Below are 12,805 nucleotides of genomic sequence, written 5' to 3' on the forward strand. Positions count from 1 at the left end.
GATCCTTACTAAGGAATATAAGTTTAGTTAAACATCATTATGTCCTAATTTGGGACCAATAATTTGCATAGATAAAGTGAAAATTGTAATATAAGATGATTTGGATATTTACATTAAAGTAAAATAATCTTTTTTCTTTTGAAATTTTAATGTTTTTTATGCTTTATACTTAAAACATCCAAAAGGGGTAGAGAGGAAACACTTAATCTTCACTGTGTTCCCAGTATCCAGGTTGGTCCCTAGAGGCCACTGATGGGAGTGTCTTGTGCATCTCTCCAAGTGATACAAGCATAGGTAATCAAGTTTGTTTTCTCTTTCTCCTCTCCTTGAAAACAGAAGTTCATATTTGGTGCTGAACTTTTTTCACTTAGCCATGTATCTTTTTAAAAATTATTTTATTATTATTAGTTTAGTTTTGTTTGTTTTGTTTTGTTTTGTTTTAAGACAGGGTTTCTCTGTGTAGCTTTTGGAGATTGTCCTGAAACTCACTTTGTAGACCTGGCTGGCCTTGAACTCATAGAAATTCACCTGCCTCTGCCTCCCCAGTGCTGGGATTAAAGGTGTGTGCCACCACTGCCCAGCCAAGACTCACTAACATTAGACTGTCACTCTAGAATCTAAAGTCTAGATAATCACTTGGGTCCAAAATGAAGACTGAAAATTGAATTCTAGAAATACTTTACAGGGGGATCTGGGGATTTATCTTAGGCTCACCTTGAACTCAGTATGTAGCCCAGGCTACCTTTGAATTTGTGGTAATCCTCCTGCCTCAACCTCCCAAGGGCTTGGATTACAGGTGTGCAGCACCATGCCCCACTGTAATAGATGTATCCAGATGTTAGAACAAATTCTGGAAGAACTAGAGGCTTCCTCACCCCAAGTCCCTGGTTTATTCTTTTTTTTTTTTTTTTTTTTTAATCATCAGCTTGATACAGTACAAATTCTTATCCTAATAGTGAAATGTTTCACTGAGGCTTGCCCAGTGATTGAGTAAAACCAAAACTTATTGTAAGCCACAGTCATCCTAGGGTCCCCCCTGCTGTATAGCCTCCCTGGTTCTGTGGGTTTCTGTCTGATTGTTCTTTGCTTTATATCTAGTATCCACTTGTAAGTGAGTACATACTATGTTTGTCCTTCTGGTAGTCATGTATCTTAATGTTCCCTTCATTCGAGTCCTGTAATTTAGCCATGGTTTGCAGCCTGCAGGTATGGAATACGTTCCTATGGGAATTGATAATTATGATATTATCAAGTTGCTCTTCATCAAAGAGTTTATAATTCTTGCATGAAGGTGGGAGAGCAAGCGTTTCCCACGATTCATCCACAGAATTCTTGAGTTGATTTTGATTTTGAAGATTTGTTAGGTGTGGGCCAACCTAAAGGCACTTGCCTTCACACCTGACCCTCAGAGTTCCAACCCTGGAATCCATATGGTGAAAGGAGGAACCTGGCTCTTGAAAGATGTCATTTGGCTGCCACAAGAGAGCCATATTGCTTGCCTCCTCCCCACAAAAGAAATATATGGTTTCTTTTTTTAAAAAAGGTAGGCAGAAGATTTTTCTTATTGTCATCAAACTGACTTTATTATTTTTAATTTCATTTAAAAATTTCCTCCTTTCTTTCTTTTTTGAGGTAGAGTCTTACTAAGTAGCTGAGGTTAACCTCAAATTCATAATCTAGCTGTCTCAGCCTCTTGCATGTTGGGATTACAAGAGTGCCAGCATGACTGGCTAGTATTATTTCTGTTTGCATCTTTTCAAATGTTTAGTATGTGTGTATGTGTGTATATATGTGTGTATGTATGTGTGTGTGTGTGTGTATGTGTGCACATGTATACTGCTTCTTTTTATCCTTTTCCCATTTTAAAATTATACTTTTTTGGCTACAGATGTGGCTTAGAGGTTAAGAGTACATACTGCTCTTCCAGAGGACCTGAGTTCAGTTCCCGTGTCTGGAGGTTCACAGTCACTGTAACTCCAGGGAATCTGATCCAGTCTTTTAAATACCTCTACTCACATGTACATACATATACACACACACATAATCAATAATAATAAAAAATACTCTCGAGCCAGGTGCGGTGGCACATAATAGTAATCTCAGCATGGGGACTGAGAGTTTGAGGCCAGTCTTGGCCTCAGTGTAAGTTCAAAGCCTGCGTGGGATACATAGAGGGACCCTGTTTCAAAAACAACACAGCCTGTATCTTCCTATGACTCACAGGAATTTACACATGGTAAAGCACTCTGATTACTAATGAATCACAGTACTTTCTTCCCATTTGTGGTTTACCTTTTTTAAAAATATTGCTTAAGATTATTTTTGCTATGTAGAATTTAAAAAAAAATCAGCACAGCTTGTCTTATTGGTTTTTAATGGCTTCTAAATTTTTATGTCACACACAGAATGCCCTTCCTTGTTTTAACTGTATTTATTTATCTATTGATTGATGGATTGATTTTGAGACAGCATCTCTCTAAGTAGCCCTGGCTGTCTTGGAATTCACTATGTAGACCAGGCTGGCCTCAGACTCATGGAGATCCACTTGCTTCTACCTCCAGAGTCCTGGGATTAAAGGCATGTGCCACCACTCCTGGCCATGTTTTAATTTTGTTGAACAAAGCTTTTTCAATATTTCCCCTTCTGTTTTAGGACTATATATTTCTGTGGTCATTGAAAAACAAATTCAATATTATCCCCTTAGAGTGATAAGACCTGTATTTCCTTTCTTTATCTAGTATCAACAATAGTTAAAGGATTTAAATCAACTTGGCTTTATGAACAGTGTGTGACAACTAAGCAATTTAATAAACAATGTACCAAATATCTACCTCTAGGCATGAATCTCTTTTGGGAAATGTTCACAAGCTCATCTCTGTTCCTAATACCAGAATTTGAAAGGGTCTTACAACTCATAATACCAGAAGCTTACCAACTATGAAGATAAACACACATATAAATATATTATCACACAAACCCAAATAAATAAGAAGTGAGTATCTTTGGGCTAGAGAGATGGCTTAGCGTTAAGAGCACAAACTATTCTTGCAGAGGGCCAGTTTTGTTCCCAATACCCATATAGCATGATTCACAACTGCGTATTACTTTAGCCCAGCAGGATCTGACACCTTTGGCAGCCATAGGTACTCACACACTAACACATGCATAATTAAAAACAATTAACTCCCTTTTAAAAAACAAGACCTATATAACTTAGTAATATGATTAGCAGTTTGTCTTGGCAAAGCTGTATGCGAAACTCAGTTGCATTTTTGAGACATGGTCTCATTAAACCCAGGCTGGTCTCCAGCTCAACTGGCTATCTCAGAAGTACCAATCTCCTGTCACCACCTTCTAAGTGCTGGGATTACAGGCCTGCACAATCATGCTTGCATAATAGGGTATATAGAAAAGGCTTTTTGTTTGTGTTTGTTTTGTCTTTTGAGACAGGGTTTCTCTGTGTAGTCCTGACTGTCCTGGAACTTGCTTTGTAGATAAGGCTGTCCTTGATCTTCCTGATTCTGCCTCCCAAGTGCTGGAATTAAGGCATGTGCCACCATCACCTGGCTTTTTTTACCTTATCAACCATGCCCCCTCCTCCGACAGTAGTATATTTGGGCACTCTTTCAAAATCTGATGAAGAAATGTAGAGCTACTGGTAAGAGGTAGATTAATGGCCATTTTTATTCCATTGTGTATCTTTCAGAGATCTGAGAAATGGCATCAACTCTTTTTCACATTTGAAACTGAATTCTGTCTTCCAAGCACCCCTTCCTAATAGATCATGAAATATGTTTTAATTTGAGATAGCCAAAGACAGCATTGGGATCTTCAGGAGAGAAACGGAAGATCTTAGAAATGGAAGATCTGAATGAGCAAACTGGGCGGATTCTGTCCTTGACACATTAGAAATGCCGGGTTTTCAGTATCACATCTTTGAATGTGTTTCTCATGAGGGTTCACATCCTAATTTCCTGTACAAAAGCATTTGTTTTGAAGATGCATTTGCTAGAAGCATCCAGCGACTCCTGTTCTTTTTGTAGACGTTGTCATCCACTTTGGTAGTGCTTAAAATAAAGTACCCAGATAGAAGATAGGCTGAAGCAGACAACCAGCAATATAATACAAACTGTTATGAGTAAAGTGTGTTGTTACTCAGATCCTGCTAAAATACATGTCTCCTTTATTTTGAAGGCAACTTGGCTAATGGAGCCAGTCCTTCCTTTGATCATCAATAGGGCCATCTTTTTGGGAAACTAAGTCCCACCTCAGATGGCAGTTTTAGCTGAGGCTGACATGAAAGAGAGAGGGCCTGTTTAATTATCTATTCCCTGCAAAGCATGTCTTTTCTCTCTTTAAATGAATGATTCTCCAGCTAAAACCCAAGCAAGAACATCACTGAATCCTAGATGGGGAGAGAGGATCATTTGATCTTTATTATTATTGTTGCTCTATTCTTTTACTCTAGGCAGCATATAGGATCTGGATTGGTGTCAGCCTTACAGTTACAGCTGTCTGGTTCCGAGTGACAGATTTCTTTGACCAAGTGAGTGAGAATAAGATAAAATAAAATGTAATATGGATGCATTTATGAAGCTTACCAAGGCTTGGAGAAAGGAGCCGTGTGTAGTAGATGTTCTGTGAATTCTTAATAATTAAGCATAGCGGTGAGTGAAGGGCAAGCCTTGAGAATCTGTTAGGTTGGTTGCAGCAACTGCGTTTTACTTTTCTTGTGTGTCTGCCTACATTTGAAAGAAGTAAAAGAGAGGGGGGGTGAACTACAGGGGTGCTGTACAGTACAGTAACCTCAAACCTAGTATGGCTACAGAGCGCTTGAAAGAGCTAGTGTGAATTGAGATGTGCAGTAAATGCAACATCAACACTTCCGTTTAGTGGGACCTGTAATCCCAGAGCGTGTGAGAGTCAAGAGTTCAAGGTTATTCTTTCCTTCATGTTGAGTTCAAAACCTATCCAGACTACATGAAATCCTGCCTAGAAAACAAACAAAAAACATAGTATGAAAAAGGAAGCAAATAATATTTATATCGATCATATGTTGACTAATAATATCTGGGCTATATTTGGATTAAATATAGTACACAAATCATTGTTTTAATTTTTATTTATTTTTTTTCTCTTTTGGTATGGGATTTCTCTATGTATCTGTGGCTGTCCTGGAACCCTGCTGTGTAGACCAGGCTGGTCTCAAACTCACTGCCTGCCTTTGCTTCCCTGGTGCTCGGATTAAAGTCTTAAAGGCAGGCGCCACCTGGCCCAGTTTTAAAATTTGACGAGTGGAATTGAAAACGGTCTATGTGGGTCACACTATATTATTGACGGGCACTGTTCTAGGCTTCCGGGTTAAGCTAGACAATAACCCATCTGGTTTTGTTGTTGTTGTTATTGTTTTGTTTTTGTTGTTGTTTTAAAAGGAAATTGTTTCCCTGCAGCTCGTAATCTTTACCCCTATGTAAAATCTAACAACTGACTTGGTTACCTAGCCTGTCCCGAGCCTGGGAGAGGTGAAGTTGGAAGGTGGAGAGCGTGTGTGTGTGTGTGTGTGTGTGTGTGTGTGTGTGTGTGTGTGTAATCGAGCTGCCAATTGCAATACCTACTCCCTTAGAACAAGCTAGGACAGAGACCTGGGGGTGGTGGTGGCTGGACACTGGATGCGCTGCATGGTATTCACCCCAGAGGCGTTGTAGGACTGGGCCAGAGCTGGTTTTGGTCGCTGTAGCATTTTTTTGTGGGGGTTATGTTCAAGGAGTCCGGCCAATGGGAGAAACTTTATGGCATTCCTTGCCTCAGGATTTCCTCTAGGATCTGGGACATATCCCGGCCTGGAGCCTGAGGCCAGGACGGGATCAGAAACCTTTTGAGGACCAAGCATCCGCATACAGTCTGCACCCACGCTTCCCTCGCGTTAGTGCACTGGTCTCAGGCCCCACAAGGTCCCTGGCTGCGATGTGTCAGGGACCAGAGGAGAAAGGGTCTCTGTCGTGGATAAGGGTGGTGGCGGCACCCAGGATGCCTAAGACTTCCCAGGGGTCTGCGTTGGTCCTGGCGGCTGGAGCGGAACTCATCCCCTCCTAGCATTGTTCACTAGCGGCGCTAATCGGGAAGGAAAAGACTCCAGTGCCCCAGGTCTTGCACCTTTCCCAGCGACCATGTTTCCTCCCTGGGCTCTAACTTCTTAGGTCCTATAGCGACCTAAAGAGGCAGAAGCTGGACGGCCGGCCGGATTACCGAGGAAGACGCCTTCCAGCGCCTTCCAGTCTCTCTCCACGGGCAGCTATGCTTTCGGTTAGCCTGGGCGTGAGCATCTGCCACGGCCACCCTTCCCCACCTCCCCACCCCCCATCGCCAGTTTCTGCCCCGGGGAGAGAAGCCTGAGCCCCAGCGGTGAACACAGCATCTGTGTCAGGGTGTAAAGGCTGTCTGACACCAAAGGACCGGGAAGGCAATCTACCACTCTTTTTCCTCCCTGGATTCCTCAGGCACTCGGAGATGTGTTTGTTTAAGGAAGAGTTCTCTGTGTCACCGCTCAAAGACTGGCACTCAAGGTCGTTCCTACTAATCCTGTCCCCCCAAGTGACATTCAGTCTTTTCTGTTTCTGTGGTACAAGTTAGTCCTTGACCCAAGGAAGCTGGAAAGTCCACCCCCCAGAGGCCCGGTGAGGATCTGAACCTAGGCTGACTGACACCCACTAAAGTCTCGTTGTAAGGCTCCCTTCCCACAACAGCCTGCCAGCCTTGTGTTTGGAGACAGAATAGATTGATATCCATTTGCTGCATTTGGATGACTGATACCCATTTGATACATTCACACCAAGAGTAGAGATGGGTGGACTTCCATTGTGTGGACTTCCTTTGTGTGGCCCATCACCTTGATATCCCTCAGTGCCATAAATGATGACTTGGCCAGGACAAAAGGCTAGGGAAGTTCTCTAAAGTCTACTGTCTCCTTTGGGTGGTTACCTCCTCTCCTGCCTTCTCTTCCTACTATTACAAACTTCAAAACACAAGTCACCTCTCAGACAAAGAGAGACAGTTCTGACTTCATTTACATGCCTGATTGCTTTGCCAAGATCTCATTTCACTGTCTCCCCGCCATACTTTTTCACTCGGCTTCCTCCCCTATTTGCTTACCCGTGTGTCCATGTGGAATAGGACACTTCCACTTCCTAGAGCACTGAAGTTTGGGGCCTAATTGATTCTGGTAATTAATTTGTTCTACCTGCTAGATCAGATGGAAATCCTGCTGCAGCGCCCAAGGATTAACACTTGACTTCCCAGCACCTCCTCTAATTATCTCATAGCATGGGTTGCAAGGACTCAGTCTCTGTTAAGACACTTTTGCTATTAGCAGTAGTGATTGGAATTGTGTTGACGACTAGATATCAACAAATTAGAGCTTAAAAATTGGGAGATGGAAGAGAAGTGGCTTCTTTTAATTTCCCTGAGTTTAACATCAATAATTAGAGCAATTTTCAGAGATGCGAGCCCAAATTACTCCTGCTGTGCTGTCGATGATCACCTTAATTTTAGCAAATTGACTCCAGGGAAATAAATGTGACAGATTAGAAAAAGACAAACAGGGGAGGGGAAAAAGACTGGAAAGAAGAGTAAGGAAAGAGGCAGGGGAAAGAGATGGGATAAAATCTAATGCAGTGATGGGAAGACTGTGGCTGGAGCTGGAGGAAAAAAACCACCACCACTACCACCACCACCACCACCACCACCACCACCACCACCACCACCACCATCAATATCAGGACCACTATCCCCAACACCACCATCACTACCATCAACATCAAGACCACTATCACCACCACCACCACCACCACCACCACCACCACCACCACCATATGACTGAATCGAGGAGCAGCAGCAGCATGGAGGGTGACAGCATCGGTGTCTGTGGACAGATTGACAATGACCAAGTCATTTGGGTGATAGACGTAGGGCCCCTCTGTCCACTCCCTAAATTCCAGGTAAAGAATCTTCCATCGTCATCTTTACTCCCCTCAACAATTCAGTCACCCTTCCTGTCAATTTAATCTAACTCTAGCCACTTGATGTAGCAGACAGTCTACATCTTATTGCTTCACTTTCCTCCTCTTTGTTACCGATGACTGAAGCTCTTTAAGAACCCAAACGGGCTCAAATGCTTGAGTAAGTAAGTAGTGCTTTATTCCTACGCTATCGGGACTTTTTTGGTATTCTTGTTTGTTAAACAACGGCTAAAAAAATTCATTTTCAGTCTTTTTAAGAGACGAAACACAACACGTCTTGCAGTCCGGAGGGGCAGAAATTGGGGTCCTTTAGAAGCCTGCTTAGGAGCCTAACCCATTGGGCTCAGCGCTCCCTGCTTGGCCAGGCTCATTCAGCACCGCGGACAGATCCCCGCCCCGCCCCGAGCCCACCCCACCCTCCCCTCTGCCTCCGCAGCCTCGCTATTGGTTCTCCCCGCTCCCCTCTCCAAGCTGCCAATTCTCCAACACACAGAACCAACCTACCCCAGCGCAGGAGAGGCAAGAAGACCAAGCGCCGGGATAGCCCGGGTCGCTAGAGCAGCCGAAATCTGAGCCTAGGCGTTCAGGAGCAGGTGCGGGCTTTCGGCTAGGCCAGCTGCGACTTTGTCCTGGCCTGTGACAGGCGCTCCGCAAGATGAATCTCAACTTCACCTCCCCTCTCCACCCGGCATCTTCTCAGAGGCCCACGTCGTTTTTCATAGAGGACATTCTGCTACACAAGCCCAAGCCGCTGAGGGAGGTGGCCCCTGACCATTTTGCTAGCTCTCTGGCCTCTAGGGTGCCTTTGCTAGACTATGGCTACCCCCTTATGCCCACACCCACTCTCCTCACCCCTCATGCCCATCACCCTCTGCATAAGGGGGACCACCATCATCCTTATTTCCTGACCACCTCTGGTAAGTAGCAAAAGCCTTTAGGAGTTGGGAGAGAGAGGGTGGGCTGGGTTTTATTTGTTTTTGTTTTGTTTTAGCACAGACCCCCAGAGACCAGATCTGGAGGAGGCTAGATCCTCCTTCCTTTGGTAACAGTAGAAGGTTGGGGACATGGCTGACATGAGAGCTCCCCTGAGGCATGCCAACTGAGTGGAATAATTCGTGGTTACTTCACAGTTTTTATAACGGGATGGGGATTGTGTCTGGCCAGAGGCTGCTGGAGTGGATGGATGAGAGCATATTTCTGGTGGGCAGTGCTCAGTCTTACTCTACTCTTCCTGGCCACTTTGTTCATTTCTCAAGGTCCCCCCACCCCCTTTAGCTTCTTCCATCTCAGAAGGAGGTCCTCAGTCATCTTGTACCACAGAATTGCACTGAACTTTCCAGTGCAGAAACTGAAAAGGCTTCACTTGGCCAGCTCTCTTCAGCTAGATCCCATCAGGAACATTTGCCGATTCTGCAGAGGACATGGAAGTGAGGGAGGAAAGGAGATTCAGATTGGCAGAAAGGGTTCAGAACAGAAGAGAGCGACTGTTCTCGAACCATCTTCGCTTCCAATGTCCAACGTTTAATTCATGGTCAATCTGCTTGGCTTCTTTCTTCTGGCCCAGTTGTTGGAATCAGTTGCTAAAGTATTTCGGATTGGCTATTTGGCAAGGAGTGGGGACTGATAAAGTAAGACTTGGCGTGGAGATGCTGGGAATATGCAGGTTTTGGTTTTGTTTGCTTGTTTCTCTCAGGCTACACGCACACTTTCTTCCCTAGCGTTTTCGTTCCAGCCAGGATAGAAACATTCTTCTAGTCTCAGTGCTGAGCACAATAGTAAATTGGTTCCAGCAAGAGCTGAGGAAAGGCAGCAGGCAATGGATGAAACATAGCGCTGGAATCCAGGGGAAAAAGGTTAAAAGCGTATGACAGTGAAGCCCATTCTCAAGCGCTAGCTTAGAAAGATGTTGAGGTTCCTGTTGAGGCCCGCTTTGCTTCCTAGTTTCGCCACATGGCTGAGGATGAACCCTTCTCCCAGGGCTGGCATTGCCCCTAATCCATGGTGCTAAAACAGTTTGATTTTCGTTTTTCTTTCACGGGGATTGGTAGATACTGGTGTCTGAGGCCTGCACGCTTGGAGCGTCTAAAACACTGAGTAAAGCTGAGAGAGTGGCGAAATGGAAGCATCCTCCCTCGATCACCAGAAAAAGGCTCTTCAGCTCTCCTGAACCGCGGGGCTTGGATTCTGGAGGGAAAAGCTTAGGATCAGACTACAGAACAGGGTCTCCAGGGTGACCCTGCCACTGACAAGGAAATGTCAGAGGAGAGCACCACAGTTTCTTTGGATAAGCGTCCTTCTGCGCTGTTTTGTTTGGTTTGCTTGGAAGGGTGAGGGCGGCCCGGGAAAGGTGCTTTTCAGAGTTGAGAAGGCAAAGTCCTGTCTTGCCCTCGGTGTTGTGAAGGTCTGGATGCATGTGGGTGGACAGCTCCAGTACTATCGGACTTTTGCAAGAAAACTTCCCAAGGCCGCACAGACCCTACAGGAAGTGCGCTCTGAGCAAGTCTCCAGGAAGATGATTTTTTTTTAAAGCCCTCTGGATCTTTGCTGTGTTTTTCTTTTCTGTTTTACTTACTGCTTATTATTTGTGATGGCCTTCTAGGAAAAGATGTCTAAGCGCTATTTTGCGATCCCCCCTCTTCACCGTTTTAGGATTATTGGGAGATGGGATCCAGGAGCTTTGGGACAAGTAGGAGACAGGTGTTCGGGAACGCTGGGCCACGGAGTGGAGTGGAGCTGGGAGGCTGCAGGTTGCTTCCTGGGGATGCGGGTTCTGTCTGTCAGGCTGCTCTTGTGTCTGCAGGGGTGCCAGTCCCGGCGCTGTTCCCGCACCCACAGCATGCGGAGCTGCCGGGGAAGCACTGCCGCCGCCGCAAAGCTCGCACCGTGTTTTCTGACTCGCAGCTCTCCGGCCTGGAGAAAAGGTTCGAAATCCAGCGCTACCTGTCGACCCCAGAGCGCGTGGAGCTGGCCACAGCCCTCAGCCTCTCCGAGACTCAGGTGGGCAGGAGGCCCCGGATTCTGCGTCCTGCTTCACCCCACCCCCCAGCTCTGAACATCTGAACAGTTCCAGAACCATCGAGTAAAAGTGAACCTCTCCCCTCTCCTTTGAGGTTATCCCCAAGACCCGACAGAATTTATACCCAATTTTCACATTAGATTTACCTACCCGGCTCTACTGGGGGCGCGCGGGCGGTGGGGGGGGATCACTTCGAGTAATTCGGCTGTCACCTCCAAGTTAACGGTTATTTCTATTTTTCTTCCCACCAAGCGGGTGACAAGCTGAGTTAGGGGGGCTCTTGTTCCTGGAGAAGCTTAAACGGTTTTTTGTTTTGGAGAGGGTTTCATAGTGTAGCCCAGGCTGGCCCCCAAACCTCGTCTTCCCACTTCAACCTCGGTGTGTGGATTACGGGTTTACACCACTTAGTGCTCCGTTGACCCCTCTTCCCTGCCCCTATGTACTTATTTCAGTGAGTACCATTCCCAGCAGCAAGTCATCATAGGTATCCCAGGGCTTGCACACACTGTAGTTCAAGCTTCCCCTCCAGTTTTTAATCTTTGGTCCTATTCATTCACCCCCTCAAACCCTCCTTTATCCCTTCTCAGGATCTTGCTGTGAAATCATCAGCCATTCGAAGCTGAGACTAATATTCTCTCCAAGAAAAAACAGTCACTTCACTCCATTCTTGTCTCCCGGGCCCACGAGTCCTGTTGGGCCCCGGATTTAGTTGTTTCCACCGCAGGGTCATAAATTGGGTGCAAAGGAGACCCTATCCATCCTGCACTTACCTTTATTAATTACTGTCCATACCATTGATCCTCATCACTGTTCCGGTGCAATCTCTCTTGGAAGCCTTAACTTGTCATTCAGCCTAAAACGATAGATAATGCGTGACTTCCCCAAAATCGACCATAGCGTTAGGACCGAATTCAACTCGGTAAGACAGAGAGCCTTTTCCCATAAGCTCCACCACTCGCTCAGAGCTTAGCTCCGCCACCATTTGTCTGAGGAGTGACATGATTTTGTTTGTCTCCCCCTCACCCAGGTGAAAACGTGGTTCCAGAACCGGCGGATGAAGCATAAAAAGCAGCTGAGGAAAACTCAAGACGAACCCAAAGCCGCAGACGGGCCTGAGAGCCCGGAGGGCAGTCCCCGCGCCCCAGAGGCCGCGGTGGCCGACGCTCGGCTGAGTCTGCCCGCCGGCGCCTTCGTGCTTACCGAGCCGGAGGATGAGGTGGACATTGGGGACGAAGGCGAGCTCAGCTCAGGGCCGCACGTGCTCTGAGTGGTCGGGCTGGGGAGGGAGACCCGGGAGAGGAGGTCGCGGGGCCAGCCGTGGTCCTTCCCGGGCGGGCGGAAAGACTCGCCGAGACTCTCTGCTCCAGTTGCCCGGGCTGGAAGAAAGACAGACGCCGTCCATCCATCAATCTGCGGGCGCCGGCGACTCGCCCCCCCCCGCCTTCTTCTCCCGGTCCTCATCCTGTCCCCGTCCGGATCACCAGTGTGATCGCTGGGTCCCGCGCTCGGCGGCGTCTTCAGCGCCCCGCACCTGCCCAGTGTCGCAGCCCAAACTGGCACCTGGGCTCGCGGTTCTACAATTCGACGGAGCTTTCCTCCCCCCCGCTGCCGATGCAGAACCCCTCCATCCTCATTTCTCAGCCACTGGTCCCCTAATTCTGCCGTTCTGTTCCCGCCGCCTCTCCACCCGGACGGTAGCTTTCCCTTAAGCAGTACAGCTGACTGCAGATGAAGGGACCAGGTGGCTGGGGCCAGGAGGGGATCCAAGCAGAGC

The 12,805-nt window shown here is 46.6% G+C and overlaps 1 protein-coding gene across 1 annotated transcript; it reads left to right on the forward strand.

Moving 5' to 3' along the window:
• The first annotated feature begins 8,631 nt into the window (after positions 1 to 8,631).
• Positions 8,632 to 12,422, forward strand: Bsx (brain specific homeobox). Its single transcript, XM_036191999.1, has 3 exons — positions 8,632 to 8,932; positions 10,816 to 11,012; positions 12,059 to 12,422. The coding sequence occupies exons 1-3, from the start codon at positions 8,671 to 8,673 to the stop codon at positions 12,296 to 12,298; spliced, it is 699 nt and encodes a 232-aa protein (XP_036047892.1). The 5' UTR covers positions 8,632 to 8,670; the 3' UTR covers positions 12,299 to 12,422.
• Positions 12,423 to 12,805: the final 383 nt, after the last annotated feature.

The sequence above is a fragment of the Onychomys torridus genome, chromosome 7 (assembly GCF_903995425.1).
Source record: "Onychomys torridus chromosome 7, mOncTor1.1, whole genome shotgun sequence".
NCBI lineage: Eukaryota > Metazoa > Chordata > Mammalia > Rodentia > Cricetidae > Onychomys > Onychomys torridus.